This window comes from Danaus plexippus, chromosome 25 (genome assembly GCF_018135715.1).
Source record: "Danaus plexippus chromosome 25, MEX_DaPlex, whole genome shotgun sequence".
NCBI lineage: Eukaryota > Metazoa > Arthropoda > Insecta > Lepidoptera > Nymphalidae > Danaus > Danaus plexippus.
This window is the reverse complement of record NC_083553.1, coordinates 5,961,597-5,982,610: the sequence shown is the minus strand read 5'-3', so window position 1 is coordinate 5,982,610 and position 21,014 is coordinate 5,961,597. Positions and strand designations below refer to the sequence as shown.

At 39.2% G+C, this 21,014-nt stretch overlaps 4 protein-coding genes across 5 annotated transcripts; 1 reads left to right on the top strand and 3 right to left on the bottom strand.

The window, feature by feature from the left end:
* Positions 1–238: 238 nt before the first annotated feature.
* LOC116775303 (EKC/KEOPS complex subunit TP53RK) lies at positions 239–1,157 on the bottom strand. The gene has a single exon (XM_032668175.2). The coding sequence runs from the start codon at positions 1,013–1,015 to the stop codon at positions 296–298; it is 720 nt and encodes a 239-aa protein (XP_032524066.2). The 5' UTR covers positions 1,016–1,157; the 3' UTR covers positions 239–295.
* A 231-nt stretch (positions 1,158–1,388) lies between these two features.
* Positions 1,389–15,256, top strand: LOC116775024 (coactosin-like protein). 2 transcript variants are annotated; one of them, XM_032667804.2, is made up of 5 exons: positions 1,389–1,689; positions 11,138–11,220; positions 11,662–11,772; positions 11,842–11,971; positions 14,550–15,256. In XM_032667804.2, the coding sequence occupies exons 1-5, from the start codon at positions 1,639–1,641 to the stop codon at positions 14,664–14,666; spliced, it is 492 nt and encodes a 163-aa protein (XP_032523695.1). In that variant the 5' UTR covers positions 1,389–1,638; the 3' UTR covers positions 14,667–15,256. The 2 variants fall into 2 exon arrangements, with proteins under 2 accessions (XP_032523695.1, XP_032523694.1); XM_032667803.2 differs by lacking the exon at positions 1,389–1,689 and adding an exon at positions 7,250–7,719.
* On the bottom strand, positions 12,882–14,379 carry LOC116775023 (origin recognition complex subunit 5). The gene has a single exon (XM_032667802.2). The coding sequence runs from the start codon at positions 14,290–14,292 to the stop codon at positions 12,901–12,903; it is 1,392 nt and encodes a 463-aa protein (XP_032523693.1). The 5' UTR covers positions 14,293–14,379; the 3' UTR covers positions 12,882–12,900.
* A 51-nt stretch (positions 15,257–15,307) lies between the features above and the next one.
* On the bottom strand, positions 15,308–17,820 carry LOC116775027 (probable aminopeptidase NPEPL1). Its single transcript, XM_061524523.1, has 8 exons — positions 17,776–17,820; positions 17,363–17,532; positions 17,034–17,261; positions 16,722–16,867; positions 16,485–16,641; positions 16,240–16,416; positions 16,016–16,126; positions 15,308–15,791 (listed from the first exon to the last, which is right to left on the bottom strand). Exons 2-8 carry the CDS (start codon positions 17,384–17,386, stop codon positions 15,693–15,695), a joined length of 942 nt encoding a protein of 313 aa, XP_061380507.1. The 5' UTR covers positions 17,387–17,532; positions 17,776–17,820; the 3' UTR covers positions 15,308–15,692.
* Positions 17,821–21,014: the final 3,194 nt, after the last annotated feature.

Sequence of the window (21,014 nt, the reverse complement as noted above, 5' to 3'; positions counted from 1 at the left end):
AGAAAGAATAGGGACTTAAAATATTGGAGGGCTAAAAGTAAATCGAGTGTTAATAAATACGAAATAAGTTCAGTTGCAATACAAACACACATACAAGCAATATCTAGTCTACATTGCATTGAAATGGAAGTCCTAGTTATCACTGGGAGTCTCATATTAGTTGAGATGTAGACATGAAATATATCGTTTGATTGTAGCAGAGATAAATATGTTAATGCAGAGTAAATAAAACAATATGTCTGATTATAATGTTGCGTATTATTAAACGACCACCTCCCCTTTCCTCAACCAATTCTTATCCTACCATAGTTCTTTTCCTTCCCCTGGCTCGTACGTCTTCAAATTTGCTTATGATTTCTTTAATATTACTTTTGCTATAACACTTGTACGCATAAAAAATTTTTTCAAACAGATCTTGATAGTCATTGTGGGTGCTAATCAGAGCTCGTTCCAGTACATACAGATCCACTCCTTTGTCTTCCGTACTGCTGTCTATAAAGGACAGTCCAAAATCGATCAATACAAGTTCAACATTTTTGTCATTCAACCATTTTGTATCATCTTCTATGTCACTGGGCTCCTTCTCCGTCAGCAACATATTTGATGTGGTCAAATCTCCATGTATTATATTGTTGTCATGTAATTTTCTAACAGTTTCTCCAATAATTTTAAGCAATGAACCTAAACTGTCATGATCTCCCCTGGAGTTGTCCACTTTCTTGTAATATATTAAAAAGTCTTTGACTGTGATGCTTCTTTCAAAATGTTGCATGTAAATACGTCGCCGATCGAAGTCCGCTAGATACAATGACGGTGTTTTAATTCCCGCGCTCTTACACCGTACTATAGATCGAGCTTCGTTTTTCATTCTTTCTTTAGTAATAGACGTATCAAGATCAGGGTGCCTGTAGTGCTTTCTGAACCTCTCTTTTATGAGAGTTGGTTTTCCTAAATAGTTACATATATATAGCTTCGCTTCCGCTCCTTGTTTTAGTATTTTCAAATTATCACACATTCTTATTTTTGTAACGTTGGGACCTAGTATTAAAACAATATCAGAGAAAATACTGCTTCATTATTTTTAATCTCCAAAGATTGTTTTGCTAATGGGTAGTGAATCGTGCTCTTTAGCCGTCTGACAATGACACATTTGACAGATAATGTTTATCCTCGTACAGTACCCATAACAGACTATTTTCAACTATCATTTAAATTTTTTAATAAAAATTTATGTAACTTAAGCTAAAAATAATTAAATTCTCATTTATAAAAATATATACATATTTAACAATCGACATAAAAATCGACGTTTATAGACCGCACCTTTCATCTAACACTATTTTGTTGCTATATACACTTTCTATACGTAGCATATATAGGTATAAATTCACTCGCTGGAGAGTAAGGGAGGCTGTGTGGGCGTCCGAGACTCGCTGTTGCACCGTGCCGGTAATCGGTGCGACTTACAGCACGAAAAATATATATTTTGATTAAATTTTCTACGAGTACGGTGACTAATCGCTAGTGATATCATTATATTAACGTTTATACAGCGATACCAGTTTTCGGAATCAATAAAAATCGAGTGCATTTAATATTTTACTGATAAAACTCTGTGCCGTGAACAAAAAAGTGGAAATGTCCGAGGGCTTGGAATACGAAACCATCGTACAAAATGGACCTAAGAAAGTAAGTCATAATTATTATATTTTTCGGCTGAATATAGCCAGCCTGAGTTGCGGCGAGGGTGTCTCGCGGTATTGATAGAGGGCCAGGAGGAGGAGGAGGAGAAGGTGGCGGGGAGGGGTTGGACGTGGAGTGCTGTACGGTGTACTATACAGACTACAGTATAACCGTCTGCAGTCTGGCTCACTGGCTGTTGTTGTAGATGTAGCAGCGACTCGTATGATACGAGACCGACGTCCCGGCCGAGTGGCGAAGGGCGGCCGTATGTTGTATATATTAATTGCTTTCTATCCACTTGGAATCACTTATGATTGTGGAGTGAAAATGGTTACCTGATTGACGAGATATAATTTTTTAGGGAAAACCTATCTGTCATGCTTAATAGTTCATACTATCATTACAAAATTTTGATGTTTATGGGAGCAGAATAGAGTAACAGTAATTATCTAAGAATATTTGTGAAACGGTCCCGCGAACCGCGAACAATAGTGTGACTGAGATCACATCGTCAGCCGTTACTTTCTGAACACTCGCAGAAATTTAACAAATATTTTAAAACAAAATAAATAATAATCCAGTCAACACTCGTCCACAAAGGCTTTCTTCTAATCAGTATTTAGTACACAACTCCATTAATATGATTATTAAGTATTTAATGATATGTGTTTATGAACTATCCTTTGGCCTACGATTGTAAGCCTGAACATAACATACCTACATACTGTGTATATGTTACGAATATTATGTAAACACTTAACAGCGAAAACATAATTCGCTTCTACTGCAACCTAAACATTTCCCCCAACGTCTGTTGACGACTAGAGAACGGTGAATATCTCGGTTGTATTATAAACATCATAACTCCGGAGAGATCGTGTAGGAGTCTATATAGAAGTGGTAATGTTTGAGATAAAGAGATCAAGACACCGATCATTGATAGAAAAGTATTAACAATAAAAGTAATAAATTCTTTATAATTGTATGGCAACTGTCTCCGGCGAGGCGGGAAAGATCTGAGTTCATATTTGCGAAGAATTTTTCTAACGACGATCGCTCGCAGGGCCTCTCTAAACTATATCCGAAAATGGAGCCCATACAACACACAAACCCAATTAATATAATCTGTTTAACGGCAGGGACATTATAACTAACACTCCAAAATCACAATTATGAGGCGCATTAAATATTAAATGTTATTATTCGGTGTGTCGGCCGTGGGGTTGTTGACCCTCGCCTACGTACGGCTGATTGATCCAAACTGAGTTTACACACTATAACAATTTGTAACTTAAATAACATAGGCTAAATACGTTCTAAGTGTCATTTGATTCATTGCTATTTAAAATAGGTATATGTTGAATTTCAATAAAGCTTCTATGTGATTTGTCTCAGGAATACATTAAACTGTTGACAATAAGATAACGCCATATTATTGTTTATTATAAAAGCATCCTCGGCCACACCGAGCGACCGCGAGCACTGGCTTCAATCATTCCGTGTCTGTTTTCAATCAATTATTTTAAATTATTTAACTATCTGACCATATTGTTTATTTCGTTTTGTTTGTAGGTAAGTAACATTTTACTAACCTACGTTAACTGTCGCTCTTTTGCTATTATTCTTGCTCCACATTTCGCTCTCTAATTGTATGTCTGCCGTTAAATTAGAATATAAATAATAAATATACATATTATTATTGTTGGTGGGTATTAAATAAAACAAAATGTCTCGATATGTTAAGTCTTCTTATTAAATACTATCTTTTTCTTTCTACGACCTCCATGTGTCATTTCCAAGTAGACGTGTTCTCGCTTCCTGGGTGTTATCTGATGTCTCCTGAGTCACAACGACCCTGCATTATATATTATCTGTAAACTCATTATTATAAATACAAGAGTTTTATTCTTCAGATATACTCTTTAATAACGAACCGGTTTTATAAAACAACAGAGCTTATCAATCCATTCAAATAAACTTATGTACATAACATATTGCTCGAAATAACTTTTTCCTCTAATTTAATATGAATCATGATTTATAAGTTAACAGGCGACGCTCGACGATTGTTTTCTATAAAAATACTTAAAATATCTGAATAAATTGCTATAACTAATAAAAGAATTATAAGATCAGATAAATTGATTATTTGATGTGAAAAGACGGTTTACATGGGTAGAGTATCATATACATATGAAACGATAAGATTATGAAAGTTATACATAGGAAAGTGCACGACGAAGAAAAAATGATGAGTAAAATATATAATTATATTTGTTTGGATAGTTTAATAAAAATCTTATTATATTTAGTCGACTGTGAAAGTATACCGTGAGTGTTTCGCGTCGCCTTGACCTGAACCGAAAGGTGTGAGGACGACCTCCAGCCGGCTGACCGAAACGACGTGACAATGAGAACGGCTCACACGCGGCCTCCTCACCTCAGCTTTATTTTGATGATGTTTGATTTGACATTGACATCAGGTACACTAGAGAGACTTTAATAGGAACAAAGCTCGGTGCTAAATAAGTTACAAATGTCATAAAATACATGTACCTACATATAGTATCTCCTTCAGGGTTTCATCAACATTCTCATTTCTTTTTACGTGTGTATTGTGAGCGTTTTCATTCCTGAACTTTGCAGCTCGTCACAAAACATCTTTGTATTCGGGTCGATGACCTGCCTGGCTACTTTAAATTTATATCAACATGTCTCCTTTTCTTTTAGTATAAAATTAACCTCAATATCATCACTTCGCTTACGCTCATCTTATGGTGTTAATTTTTTTTTAAGATTTTTAATTTCTAAACTCTAAACGCCTGTCAATGTCACAACAATCAAACAGCCTGCGAGTCGTGAGCTGACTGGCCAATAGTGTAACCGCTTAAACCGCTTACACTTCACATATTAGTAATTTATAACAAACTGTGCCGTCCACACGATGCTTCATTTTTGGATTGTATTATCTATGACAGTTGTGGAAGTGAGACGGTATTTGCTCAAAAAGAACAAAGTTAAGTTTTAGTGAGCGGTTCTACTCTATTGTTTTATATAAGTGTGTTTCTCTTGTGTACAGGTCGCCCTCCCCCTCGCTGCATAGTATTTATCAACATTATATATTCTCATTCTTTTCTGTTGTTTAATTGTTCCTGTCTGATATCGACACCATTACGACATTAAATAATTAAAATATAAAACAAATGATCACCGGAGCGTTGTGATTTCCAAATGACTCAAGGTGTTATGTAAACAATTTAATTTCTATTTTCATTGCGGTCGTATTTTCTATTTTCTGAGAAAACTTTTAAACCGTTATGATTACTGAAACTGAAAACTTAAAATAAAAAAATATATAACGTGCCAAGAGCAATGAAGTTACCATCTTATGAATTGTAGATACTGTCGAGCGGTCGATACTCGATCTTTATTAATTAATTAAAAATGTCTTTTTGTTTGAGATTTAATGACATACTGAACACACACATTGAGGATTGTCCACGGATTGTGTGTGTGTGTGTGTGTGTGTGTGTGCGCGCGCGTGCGTGTGTGTCGAAGTCGCAGTAGAGTGTGTAATGTATTTCTAATACATTTCATGTATAAACAATGTGTTAGTCCTCCTCTTTTCTGTACAAACTTTTACTGTGTTAAATTCAATATCCATCCGTTCACATAATTCACATAAAAAGAGAGATTTTATTACAACATTAAGTCTTAAAATATATTAATAATGATTTAAATCCTACATTTTCTCATAAATATTTACCAATTCTCAATATCTTACACTAACTTTATTCTTCACACATTACGTTAACCTGTGTATATTGATTATAGAAACTGCGAACTTGTATCGTTAACTCAATCTCTTTTGTATTTACTATAAATTGTTACTCGACTTCGGAATGAGAAGTTCTGAGTCGACACTATTGACGTAAAGTACTCGTGTGTTCGAGTTCCGAAGTTTTAGTATTCGTTGTTATAAAAACAAATTCTGTGACATTGGTTTTATAGCTTGTTTTTTGGAATAAGGATCTTCCAATAAATAGATTGATATATGATATCCGATTCTCTATTCATTTTATATTTGAAAACGCTTACAACTTATATTGTTTCAACATCACATAATAACTGTTATTCTTTACACTTAATACCTTCGTTGTTTGTATCAATAAATGCGTGCATCGAAAGGGGTCACCTCGTTAATGTTGTTTATTAAAGGAATCGAAGACTGTCCCAAAAGATTTATTATAGGATGTTGATTGGACGTACAGACTGGGCGTACGACTGTCGAGGGTTCAGCGCTGAGAGTGGAGACGCGAGACAAACACGAACCACGGAACGTGGAGCGTTCAACTGACGCGTCATGATTATTTTTAATCGTCGAATATTGACCTAAGCAAGTAAGCGTCGGCCCACAGTAAACAGCCGACATCGCCGCTTCACATTTTTACTTATATGACTCATGCTGACTTAGGAACGGTTAAAATTAACTAAGATTTACTTTGACTATAGCGCACAATATCAAGGGCTTCGGTTATTTGTTTTAGTTTTGTTTTAATTTCATAGTCTTACTGACGTCGCAAACAGAGACGGATTCAATTATTATATAAACTGTATGAGAGAGGGTTTGTTAAACGATCTTTATCGTCAGTGTCTCAGTGGAATAAACAAACAGGAAATTAAGACTTAAACCGAATTCCAATATCACGAACCAGCGCGCTCAGATTTTAATGACATTATTTACGATGTATTTTTATATTTCTTTTGACACAAAATACTACGAGATACTAGGACATTCCTGAAAACTACTTTTTTTTCGTTCCGGCTAACAACAGAAAATTACTTTTTATGTGCATTATATTTAAATTCTTGTTATTTTATTTAGAAATAATTTTTACAAACAAACATTCAGTATTAGCGCGGCGTCATCCTCGACTGTCAGATGTCGTAAATAGTATTAATTATATAAACGTGAGCAGAGCTGTATACAAAATTAGTTAATAAAACGACCACTTCCGGTCTAAAACTAAATCACCGACAGGATGTTATAAATAGTTGGCGTTTCAAGGAATGACCTCATCCGCGATCACTTCGAACCTGGATTTGAAACTCATTATGATTCATGTTCAAACAATGCCTGGATATAATACTTTTTATTATGTTCAGGATACTACAAGGTAAATTATAACAAGGATGCCAATCAAGGAGTCCTGGATCAGACCAGACTAGTTCCAACTGACCTCGAGGATGAACGTTCTGTAACTTGTAAGATACAGTTCAAATGTTAGATAGAGATTTTACGCATTACGTTCATGGATCTATTCTTCTTTTAGTTGGTTACGAAAACTACACACTCTTTGAAAAAAGCAATTAAGATTTATATATTAACATATAACATCTTGTTGTTAATATAAGTCCGCATAGAAACTTACAGCTCGAACGAAAAGACGATAACAACAGGAAAATTATTTTAACTTCTAATTGAGTGGAAAATATAGACATAAACTGTCAGAACAATATCTTTGATAAAATGTAAGTGGCTGGCTACAACGAAATGAAATATTTAAAAAACAACTCACGCAGAGACGTCGACGTCAATTTACCATCAAATTCAAATGGAAGTGATATAATTAGTGAATAAAATACGACTATACAACGAATAATGTATAAATTGTAACAAGAAATAGAAAATTAAAAATGGCCGATGAACAATCACAGATGGACAGGAACTTGAAACAGCTGACGGAGAGAGTGGAGAAGATAGGAAACATTCAGACCAACCTCGGCAACAAATACGAGGGGCTTAAGAGAACCGTGGAAGATATACAGAGAGTCGTCGGCCAGTTGGCGGAGAGGATCACGGGCTTAGAAGACGGAGCGGAGAAGAAGAGAGTCAGAAACGATCTGAACAGCATGAAGACGAGGATCGACGAGCTGTTCCTCATAGTGAAAGACGGGAAGGAAGACGACTCGCTGAGAGGAGACGACCTCCGAGACGTGGACTCCAGCCACTCGGGGCTGTCGGGCTCGTCCAAGGTGGGCGCGTAGCTTTAAAGACAATTGTTATAAACACAACACTTTCTCTTCCCATATTGGTTATTAGATCCTTAACTAGAATGTATGTATGTATGTACGTATGTCCAGAGGAAGAGATGGCAATAACACAATAAATCAATAAAACATGTCCAGTGAGCGAGCTGGTCGCCGAGACGCGCGTCTCTCTTCGTATAATTACTTAGAAATGCTATGAATATGTTAACTTTTTGAACCATGGCGTCGCTCTCCAGTCTCCGGTAAGAGACATTCAATTATAAAATATCATTCATCCACTCATTTATCTTAACCATTTTGTAATGAAAATAAATTATTAAATGGAGTATTTCTGGTAAAAAGAAATCATAAACGCACATTTGACCTACGACCTGATCATAAAGGAAAAGAACAGTTAAATGTCTATAAATACATTCGAAGACATCTAATGAAAGTTATTAGAGAACTATACTCAGGCCCCTGAAAACTATTGAAGTGGGGTTCTCGGACATCCGCATGGAGCAGGCTGGCACTGAGGAAGCTGAGAGCTTACATATTGGTTTTGTGTCTTGTAAGGGTTAAAACACAGGAAGCATATGAATCATTAACGGCTCATCTTCAGATCGAATTGGCTTAAATATTTGATTACTAAATTATTGGAAAAATGAAACTCTCACAATTAAACATTTTTCATATTGAGAAAGAAAAAGTAATTTGTTTCAAAACAAGTTACTTAATGATTATGAATAATACACACATACACACAAACACACACACACACAGACATATATACATTGATGAAGTGAAAACGTTTCTCTCTTTGAAGACGTAGCAAAGTATAGAGAGGAGGTCCAAACGCGAACAATGAAATAATTACAAAATGCTCAAATATTTAAAAAAAATGTCCCAACGAAGTTTACGTACAAACATATATCCCAAACTGATGACTGAGGATTACAATGTTTATAATTGCTAAATGAATCTGAGGCCGTCACCGGCGTCAGTTGAATGCCATTATAATTATCGTTTGTGAGGAGGAGGAGGATCCCTCACTCATTAGACGAGGACATTAAATCTCTCTTTCGAGGTGAACACACTCTCCCCCGCCTCCGACGACTGATCCACGATGTCAAAGGGTTTAGCTTTTTAGTTATAATACAGACTCTTGAGATATTTTACGTCCCTTTTAAACCGTTTTTAAATCCACTTCCGATGAGGAGTTTTAAAGCTGCTATAAATACAAAGAGCTGTCTGTGTTCATGCAATACATATTGAAGGAATTAAGACTCCCGCCTTAACAAGGAAACGAGAGGATTTTTGTTTGCATTGATTCCAGTGATGTGCGTCGAAGTGTTCAGTGCGAGGTGGAAACCGCGACGTTGGCACCGGGCCCACCGCGAGGACTCGACACTTTCTCCAGTACACAGATACAGAGATCAGAACAGAAATAGAACACTCTAAGGGGTGACACGATCTGAAAATTATCTTTACTCAGAAGCAGAACACTTCAGAATATAGTTGGTACACATTTTTTTTTAGTCAATTATACTTCACAAAATGAATGCGAAATGGAACTTCTTTTGTTATGAGTGTCAAAAGAACTGTTGTTAATTTTACCAAAATAGGTTTAAATAATTGAGAAATATTAAACGGGTAAGGATAATCAATAACAAATTAGGCGACGGTGGCAAGAATTGATGAATGGTAGAGCAACGTTGGAAGTAGTTGGAATGACACGCTTTACTATTTATGTATTAAAACCCGACGGTTGAGGATGCCAGCAGTCCTCAATGATATAAAAATATTGTGGTTCAGGTGAAGACTTGAAACAGGTTGCATCGTCTCCACGTTATGTCCTGAACTCGCTCGGTATAAACTAGGCAATAAGAATATACTGTCAAAAATAAAACAGGATTTTAAAAAAGAAATCTAAAAATAGTGCTGCGATCATCGCGCAAACGTCGACATAAACGCTACAACGTTCTTTTTTCACTTTATATATTCAGATATCGATAAATAAATATTAAGACCGTAATAAATCTTATCATAACTATCAAACATTATTAACTCACGGAGGTCCTATTTGGCGGTTTTTCCCGCTTCGGACATATAATCTTCTATTCATAAAAAGTTTTAAAGATAATAATATTTTTTAACTGGATCCCTGTAGCTGAGCTGCTGCTGAGCTGTACGTTCTTTCTGAGAACAGTTTAATACATTATCCCTTATTTGTTTATAAATATCCTGGATGAAATCAAAAAACAAGCTAGTTTTAAATTTACGAGAACTTCAACAACGAGAAGTCGCTACGACTACGAAGCGGATGCGTGAACTATTGCTATTCCTGCTGAGAAGAAGCGATCCCCGACAAGCCACGGACGGACTGAAATGAAAAATATTCATGTAATAAATAATGAAAGAAACGATGGCATAAAATAACATATAAAAACTTTCCCTCGGGTCTTTCTGCTTCCTACACATGACGAAGGTAGGTATCGTCTCACGGACAGCAGTCGGAAGAAAGGAGCACTTCTGGCAATCATCCTGAGTGACAGGATAACAATGTGACTAAAAATAAAAGTGCGTACCAGAAATATTCAAAATATAGGTAATTATAAAACCGTGCAACACTCTCATGTCATGACTTTCGCTGGCCTCTTAATAAATGTACCTAATGGCTGAACGTCAAATCTACACTCATTTTTATAAATTAATATACTATCCTAAAAATAGCACTCTGGTTAATATCAAGAAAGATTTTATTAAACATTCATACAAACGAGCAAGGAACCAGAGACCATCTCGAGTGTGATAATATATAAAAACAGCGTTCGTACATTCTTACAGTAGAAGAAAAAAATGTAGGAACATGTGTTTGAGAGGTCGCGGGCGCTCCAAATATGCAAAAGTAATTATTGAGTTTAGTTGTAGACCCACCATCGACGTTCACAAAAACAAACAAATAAAATACTCTGACACTTTTACAGAAACATGAGATGACTTGGTCAGAAAGATGTCCTGCGTTAGCGTAGTGTTTTTGTATCGTGCTCTACTTACAAGAGTCTTCTTCATACGAACTTAACGAAATGTATATTTGGTAATTGAGCTAACGACCGATCGCCTTCTTGTTTAAGTAATTTCACTACTTCGTCTCTCGGTCTATCCATCGCTTGTGGCACTACAGCCAATTGCAAAGTAGGAGTAAAGTCAGAGTCTGGCCAGAACAGACAGACAATACGGCAGCGGCTTTCATGAGCTGGCTGTGCATCGCTTTATTGATTATATTATTTATGATTTTTGTAGTCTAATACTTTCTCCCAATGGACACGTGATGTCGATGTTGATTGTCCAGTTTTTTTGGTTTAAGTATGCCTTGTTACCTCTATTTTTTATGTATTAATTGTATTGTATTTATTAATATTAGGTTACCATGACGACGGGTCTGGACCGGGACACGATACGGGCCGCCTACGAGGACGTGCGCTCGGACTCCTCGCCCACTGAGTGGTACGTAGGGTACGAGATGCCCCCCATCAGGAGGTAGGGTACAGGACACGGCAGACGCTGCCGCATGAAGGATGACGAATAAAATATACTAATATACCACGAGACAAAGGGTCGGACTGACAGTAGGAATCAATCATGTTGTTTTTAAAAATTCTGTAACAATATAGCAACAAGAATAAAGAGAAAAATTATTATAGGTTTTATATTTCCCAGTAGCTTACTTTATAATATTTAGTTGCTAATTTGATTACGAAGAAATCAAATATGTATATTTAAATCAGTCCCCCGACCTTTATAGATAAAAAAACTAGAAATACAACGTACGTGAGTGAAGTTATTTTTTAGAGATTAAGTTCTCAGAAAGAAATAAGTTTAAACCATTAATATTGATACAAAATAAATTATATGAGAGGTAAATATTGTAAGGTTGTGACCCCGCAGGGCGGTGTTCAAGTTCGAGGGCACGCGGATCGTGTGTGCGGCGCGCGGCGGAGACTTCTCAGAGTTCCGCACGCACTTCGCCGACGACGAGAGAGCGTTCGGATACCTCAGGTACACAGACGACACACACTCAGCAATGTTGACACCGTCGGTAATGCTAACGACCTTGTACCATATCAGGATGCAGATGGGGGACGAGATGTCGAAGAGGAAGAAGTTCATGTTGATGACGTGGGTGGGACCCAACGTGTCCGTCATCAACCGCGCCAAAATGTCCACCGACAAGGCCATCATCAAGGATATCATTTCCGTATGTATAACACACCAAACTATACTGCTTCTCGATACGCGCGCAGCTCTATACTCTATAGGACTCTCAGACTGTTACCGCCACTATCAAAGTTTACTTGGACGTTGTACATCTTAAAGACGATAAATGTTGAGTCTTGAGAGGGAAGTATGAGGCTGGCACATTTAATATTTGATTCGAGAGATCGATTTTGTCATCGAGACAATTTTTCATTAATTTGAGTGTTCCTTTCTTACAATGAAGCCACTAATGATATAGTTATCGTTATGAAGATGAAAAAATACTAAAATTATAATTCGCTCTTAATTCTATTGCAAATAATAATTTTGGACAATGACACTACAAATTCAAATTTCTATAAATAGTACTTTAATAACAATATTAACCAACTAAAAAAGCTTCTTCTACATTGTGTTAACTTATGCACAAGTCTTTTCCTAACTATCATTCATACGGATGCTCACCATTTAAATGTATGTATTTAGGATATTAGGATACTTTGTTTTACTTGAGATGAACGGAGGTCATTCATGAAAGAGGTTATCATCATGTGTGGAATCTGTTTGACAGAAAATTTAAAGAGGATTTGATAATTATTACTATCAGATGAAATAAATAGAAAGGATCATGTCCCAGATCTTCGGGTAGAGATGACTGACTGAAGGTTTATCTGAGGATGGTTTGACAAGGAACAATCACTACACTGTCCTTAATATATTGTTGTTGTAAGGCTTCCGTGAGTATTCATTTATGTTGTTGTTGTCTGTTGTTGCCTTTATTACATCATATATTTAGTTATCAAGCTGGTGACAGTGGAGGTTGTTGAATCTATGAGATGATTTGAGAGAACCAAAGCCAATAGTGATGGAATGTACTATTAGTGGAGTGAAAGCAAATGAATCAGAAAAAATTTTGAACAAACAACTGTATTAAATAAAATCATAGAGATATTTTCTAACATTGAACCCAACAGTTTGTGCCACGGCCGTTATGAAGTCGTAACCGACAATGCACTTATACTTGGAAACATCCAAGTCTACTTCTTTACTCCCCGCAATCAACTTCAACTCCACAAGAGTTGCGATTTGTGCCAGCAGGTTACTCGTTAAACCTATCTTATCCTCTAGTATTGCATAGAATATGGCAAGTAGTCGGTCCAAGGTAAATACTTTTGGTCCCAGTTGTGTGTTCAACTTCTCTGTTATCTTGGCCTTGGCCCTCACCTGCTGCTGTCTCTTCTTTTGTTTGCCATGGTTCTTCATGAAGAGTCTTTTGTCCTCCTTGGGAGGGTTGTAACTCGCCAGGTAAGCGGCTATCAGAAGGTACTTGGCATAATATGGCAATTCAAAACTTTGGGCAAAAGTCTTTGTTGAAAGAAGTTCGTCTTTCAGTGTATTTTCATAACTACAAGTAGTTTCTACCGCCATCGCATTGTTCTCTTTGCCCAGAGACTGGACAGATTTTGATGTGTTTATTCTTAAGTAAAGTAATTCTAAACTAGTTTTCAATATGGGCGCTATGTGCCTCCAAAGTTTGGTGAGGTCTGTTGATTTGATCTCATTCTTAATAATAGGTTCACAGTACTTCAGAAAATTAACTCTCGCCATATGCTGTAACTCGATGAGATCCCTACAAGGTCTATAGAACACGCTCAGAAATGCGTTCAAAAAGTTTGCAAACAGTTCGGGTTTTTCAAGATCTCCCTTCAACCGACTGTCGATACAGGCTTCACTCGAACTGAACAAGTAATTAACAAAAGATTTTTGATTCAGGAATATAATTTTAAACAATTCATCTTTGGTGTAGTTCGGGAAATAAATCTTGATCGGTTCCCGGACACCCATTTTAAAATAAAAGTTTTCATTGACCTGATTTGTTACAAATATAGTACATATATTTAAGTTACAAAATTCTCTCAGCCTCAGAAGTGCCATCAAGATGTTATGATCCATAGTACGAAGTCTCTCAGCTCTATCGAACACTAAAACTATAGGCTCGTATTTAAATGTCTGAAAACATACACCATTTAAAATGTTTGTCAATTCCCACATTGAGTCGCATTTGACCTCTTCTTGATCAGTCAAACCTGTAATTATGGCTTCGTATAATATCTTTGGAGAGTAACACTCAATACAATCGATAAATACATGTCTGTAATTTAAGTATTGTAATAATTTAGATACACATAAACTTTTGCCGGTAGCCATGCTCCCGCTCACGAATAAAGAATAGGGCAGCGGTTCGTCACCTTCCCCCAAAAGAGCCATCAAGTCCTGCAATTGATGCTCTCTGCATGGAATGGCAGATATTAATTCTTCCATTCCTGCTTTTTTTTTATAAGCAAAACTTAATAAACAATCGATTGCTTTGCGTGAAGTCTATAAATAACATTTATTAAAGTCACTCGCCACACGACGTTGTCAAAGTCAACTACTACAATTCGAACAGCCTCATCTGATTGGTTGGCAAGTTGTTACGATTCGTTCGACGCTCGCTGCGCGTGCGGTCTCTCTACAACTTTTTAGTTATTATTTTTTTAACTCTGATATGATAATTTATAACAAATTATATTTTTCAGAATTTCGCCGTCGAACTTCAGTTAGAGAGTCAATCAGAAATAGACATCGACCAATTCAAAGAAGCTCTCAATAGAGCGGGCGGTGCCAACTACGGTACTGGAATCCGGGATTTATGAATCATAAAATAGACATCGCGTGCATCTTGCTACAAATATCTACAATATCGACTTAGCAATACTTTCCTACCAAAAACTTATTTGACTCGAACCACGTGCTCGTCTATAGTAACAAACTTTTTATATTTTAACAAAGTATTGCTACGTAGAATATTTGTAAACGTGAGAAATCTTTCTAAAATCAGATCGAAATTGGCATAATCAAAATTTTCTCGTACTTTTAAAGTTATCGTAAAGGACTTGACAACTTTTGTAATATTTCTATGATATAAACGTTAAATTTCGATAATATTTTGTAATAATATATATATTGTGTGACAATATATTTTAATAACTCTTTATGTAGTATTCCCGGCGGCGACTCAGCCTCCAGGGAGTATTAGTTCCGTTTGTCATAAACCACACCCGAGGACAGTCGTCCGTCCCGCGCGAGGCTGTGCCGCCGGCGGGACGCGTGCCGGGGTCGCCTCGCGCGCTGAACTGCATTTATTTCGGTGTACATTGTATAACGACTTGCTTTTATATACCGAGTAGTGCTCGCTGTACCGGCTGCATCATTACCGATGACTGGTAAATACAATTAACCTAAACATGACTTGTTTCATTTCCGATCCGTAAGTAAGTTAAAAGAAAGCCGCCTGTAGCTGTAAACGGTTTAATATGTTACAAACGAGGGTATATGTATATGGAGGTAAAAGGTTACTCGACGACATGGCGACGGCTCGCGTCCTCGCGACGCGAAGCTAGGCTGTTTGTACTATGTACATCGCTTGTACTGTAGTGTAGTGTACGACAACAACATGCGGTACAATGAAAGGTTACATACTTATATTATACAATATTATGCTTCGGTTTATTAGAACATGATTTGATGCTATCCCAACTATAACTAGGGAGTATGAGACGAGCCGACACTTGACGGAATGCCACAGAGGTGCCGGCGCCGCGTGTGACGTCATTGATGTTGAATGTTCCGTATGTTCGTGGAGCTGTGGGTCACGTGTGGGCTCGCTCCGTCTCCAGGCTTCACTTGTGGGGAGCCAGCGCCCGCAGCAGCCGGCTGTCCGTGGAGCCTCCGAACAGCACCGCGAGCAGCGCCACGCCGTACCCGGTCGCCCGGTCACCCTGCCGACGCACAGATCGTACATTATTAAGAACGCACTGTTAGTTGTAAACACTGGCTGTAAGACACGGACACTGTCAGACAGTTGCCTGTGGGCTGTCACTGGAACTCTGATTTACTTTAAATAATTATACGAAACGTATACACAGATCTTATGTGCAATAGAGCGCTTAAGGCGTCCCGCTTGTCCGTGAGGTAGGCGTTTGATATATAAAGTGTTCCGTACACATCTGGAGGGAGCGGCCATGTCCACGTGCAGCCAGCGGCCGGGGAAGTCGAAACCGAGGTGCGATAGGACGAACAGTCCGGCGCACGAAGACTGCGCGTTCTCCCGGTCCTGCGGGAAACACGTTCATACAGATTATTATAATTCTTTGAGTTTGTAGAATGAGTTTGGTAGCAGAAGTCACTTCATCGAGCATAAAATTCATGTAACGAGTGAGTACTGACGGCGACGCTGTTCTTCATGTCGGCGACGGCGCTGCTGAACTCGTAGAAGTGCAGTTCGGGTGCGAAGGGCAGTGGGTGGGTGAGGTCGCCGCTGATGCGACCCGCGCGGACGCAGCTCGCCTCCAGGGAGCCGCAGTTGGACACGACGGCCGCGTGGTACTTGCCCGTCGCTATGCCCTGCTCGAGTAAACACACTCATGAAAGACAGACTTACGAGAACCGCGCGCACACAGAGCGAGCTTCACCTGGGCTCCCGTCAGCGTGGCGACGTCCACGATAGTGTCGGCCTTGAGGTCTCTCTGCGCGAACACCACGCCGTCCGCCAGCACCAGCCGGCCCTCGGCGTCCGTGTTGTTGATCTCCACCGTGCGGCCCGAGTACAGCTGGTGGATGTCGTCCGGCCTGGAGGTGGCGCGGAGGATTACTTGTATTTTCCCAATAGTCGGAGATCGAAGCAATGTGCATTATTACGAGCGGATTACCTGGTGGCGAGCGGACCGATCGCGTTCTCGGCCAGGCAGAGCACGGCGTGGAGCGCCACCGACGGCCGAGCCCTGACGACCGCGCTGAAGGCGCCCAGCACGGCTGCCGCGCCGCCGCAGTCATACTTCATACCGCACATCGACTTCTACACAGACGGAGGGAGGTGGGGTGAGGACTGCTCGAGCAGAGGTATATGAGAAGTCACTACACGTTCAAATACGAAACGAGAGCTCGAGTCACCCGGAGACTAGGACACGAGAGCATCTCCAGACGGAGAGTCATGTGAAGTTAATAGTGTAGGAGTGTCGTACGGGAGCCTTGAGACTGAGCCCGCCGGTGTCGTAGACGATGCCCTTCCCGACCCACGCGACCGTCTGGCTGGCGGAGGGCGGGCGGTAGGACAGCGCGACGAGGGCGGGCGGACGAGCGGCCGCCTTGCCCACGCCGTACAAGCCGCCCATACCACGCGCCTTCAACTCTTCGCCGCGGATGATCGTGGGCGGGGGGATCTCCAGCTCCTTGGCGAGGTTTATAGCTTCCTGAAATTAAACAGTAATTGTTGATATCATGTTGATGACCCAAGCCATGTGCGTGTGTGCATGCGCGCCGGTGGATGTGCGCGCGCGCGTTTATGTGTTACCTGTATGAACGCGTCCACGTCCATGATGTTGGCGGGTGTGTCGGTGATCCGGGCGGCGAGGCGGGTCGCGTCCGCGACGTCCTGTATGGTCTTGAGGTCCTCCGAGGACAGAACGCCGTCCCTCAAGGTTGGCTCCGCGGGGTCCAAGTCCTCGTCGTCCTCCACACCGTCTAGAGGAGGAGGGGTGTAGGTCAATGTAAACAATTTTTTAGAAAATGCTGAAAAAGATTGAGATTTAGGCTCACAAGTTCCGGGGAAAGCGGATACGAAGAGTCAATTAATTGTACGTAAGGAGTGTCTGTGACCCTAGGGTCAGATACTATTATAAAGAAGTAAACGGGTGTGTGAGCTTCCTCAGTTCTTCCCCGCCCGGGAACCTATTTCCTGGTCTATCTGTCGTTTATTTCGCTGACCATCTTGGACGAGCTGTATCTCCACGGTGAGCGTGCGCGTGTGGCGCAGGCCGCGTCGTGATGGTTCCCGTGGGCGAGGGGCGCAGGCCCGGAGCTGGCCGAGTACAGCGGCACGGCGCGCGCCACACCCACCGCGCTCGACAATACGTCACGCTTGCGACACACCAACTGCACACACGGACACGGTTCCATTATACATGTAAATTACACACTTACAATAGATGAATGTTGAACCGACAGAGACAACTCGAGGCATGTATATAACACCAAGTCTCACTGACCACGACAAACTCGCTGGCAGCGGACCTCAGAGACGTTCTGACCAGCTTGGACAGGGCGTGTGATCGAGCCGGCGCCGCGTGTCGGGAGCGCCGCGGTGGCAGAGCGCCCAGGGCTACGCCCCGCGGCCACACCTCGCACACCTCGCCTCCCTCCATCACGGACACTGCACGCCGCCACACCTACACGATATTAATCAATGTTATTAGTTACACCATGACACACTTATGATAATAATAACCTTATGATGACGACTTCATTAAGAAAGAAAAATTAAATGGGTGGGACGTTAATGGTTGGTGTTGAAGTGATGACAAGCATGTAAAGGAACTGTGACCACAAAATCAAATGGTATCACTTGTAATATTAATAGGAGCATGAATGATCCTTCCTTTGATAAGTAATCACATAATCTTATTCATGAACTGCAATGAACCTGCAAGTACTCAGTTTTAATATAAGTGTGTTTTAACACAGCCATTTTGTCCACAGCATAAGGATTGGAACAGTTTACCTTCCTTTTGCCTTTCCTTTCACATACCATTTGGACGACTCACCATCTAAGGCTTCATTCCACTCGCTTTCCTTGGGATGTACTATCTAGTACTATAAAAAACAAAATCTTATTAAATTTAACTCCTACCTCTTCAGTGACTCTAGGCTCCAGCTTACAGCGGACATCTTGCCAGGACAGAGCTGCTATGTGTGCCGTTTGACCCACAAACAGCACAGGCTTTGCTCGGGGTCCGAAGTACTCAGACCCCATTTAAACTTGATGTTCACCGAGTTTGACATCCTCCTTACTTTAATGAAATACAGAAATTTAATTCCTGATATGTAGTTTTTGTACAAACCCTGATAGTGTTATTTAATTCAGGAATGATTTAATGTGTAAACTGCACCATTCTGATGAGTATGGAGTATGTGTTAAGCAGGCATACAACACTGCATTTCCATTTAAGTACTATTTATCTTATCAAAGTGTAATAACCAACAGTTAATAACCTTAACTAACACTATTATTAAAGGTCACTCATGTCAAATTTTTTAAAGTAGTATTTGCATTGATATAAATCGTATCACTTAAAATGTTGTGTGCTGGAATATTTGTTAAAGATAAATTATACAATATTTAGGAAGAAACAATACAAAAAAGATTAAAATAAGCTTTTTTAAATTTTTTAACACTTTGTTTTCGCATGATCCATAACCTCAATTTTGATTTCGAGATTTTTAAAAAAAGAATTCAATAATATTATAATCGGTCACCTGCCAAGAACAGTAAGGGGCGTTGATTTGTCACATGAGTTGTAAATAACTTAACAATCATGTCAATTATATTACGACATGTCAATAAACAATGAAAATAAGATAAAAATGATAATTAACCGCTAACTTTCAAATACTTTACCGTAAAGGAGGCGCTCGGCCCCTCGCTAGTTGAGATGGCTTATCAAATGTGCTGTGTCAACGTTAGAATCTCGGTTATACAAATACAATAAATAAAAATTATGCACTTTATAGATGACTTTGCACAAGAATAAAGTTTTTTATTAAACTTAATGCAACATCATCATTTTCAACGTTTCGTTTATCAAACACAGTAAGTAGTACTCTGTTGTGCTTTTATGACTTTAAGATTTTTTATTTTATTAATGAAAAACTTAAAATAATATTTAAGAATTAGAATAAAAATGTTGTCTTAAGGAATATATAATTTGGCTAAAGAATTTTATGTAAAAATATAATTTGTGTTTCATATTCTGTATGACATTCATGTGGTTGACAAATATTACTCGCGGGAGTTTTGAAAATACTTAAATAGTTTGAGATTCTCGACCAGTTGGATATTACGAAAAACTACAAAACGACATAGACGAACCATCTTAGCATTCAATGGCTTTACCGTGTGGCTGCCAGGTCCATCACGTTGCAGGGAGAGGAGCTTCAACAGTGCCTGGGACCTGCGACCCAGGTGCAGGTTTAAGGGGCCCCTACCTAACGCGCGTTATATGCTCACCTCCACCGTCCAAGATCCTTTCCCTACCTAAACAAATTTGAAAAGAACCTACTAGAGCTGCCCTCGAAGTACGTTTCAAGAATGAATTGATATTAGTTCTGGACAGGCCCAAGTCTTTTAGTTCGTTGAAAAGAGATTTTATACCTACGCTCCCACTTCTACCGCGTACAAATCCACGGCGAATCTATTTCGAGTGAATTCGTTTGTGAGCTTAAAATTTTTTATAGACCTTGATGGCATGGTCTTTGGGGATGTTGGTTTTCCAAGAAACCGTAAGCTCTAATATCACAACGCGCTTTAAAATTCGCGAATACATAAATATATCTGGTTTGGAGGCCGACGCACAAATAACTCTGGGATTTTGTATTGTTTCTCATGCGTATCTATTATTTTAGTTTAATCCGAAGCCACTTAAAGGATTGAGTAAGGCTTGTCGTGTGATTTTGTAGCCCTAGTGCCTTTTCTCACAAAACCTACTGATCGCTCGTTTGTGGTTATTTCTCTTTGCACTCTGGCTACCGAAAGACTAACCGCTTCACGTATGATTTCCAGAACTTTATCGTGACGACGCGAGTATTGACTGCTATCCAGTAGTACCTTACATCCCACCAGCAAATGCTTAGCAGTTCCAACTGCCTTCCCATAGATATAGCAAGTTTTGTCGGTATCTTTACCCCATCTTACTAAATTACTCTGATCTAGGAGAGTCATTTGGAATGCATTGAGATAAAATTTTAGCAATGCTGGCGACCAATCATAAATTATAGTGTGCCATTTTAGTGCTAATGGGATGCAAAAATCTCCTATGTCTAACCACTCGTTTTGCATTTCTAAACTAATTGCATGAATCTTATATTTATCATTCTCATCTTGCCGAATATATCCGTATATTTCAATATATCGGTATCTTGGACTTTCTTACTTGATCCTAACCCTACTC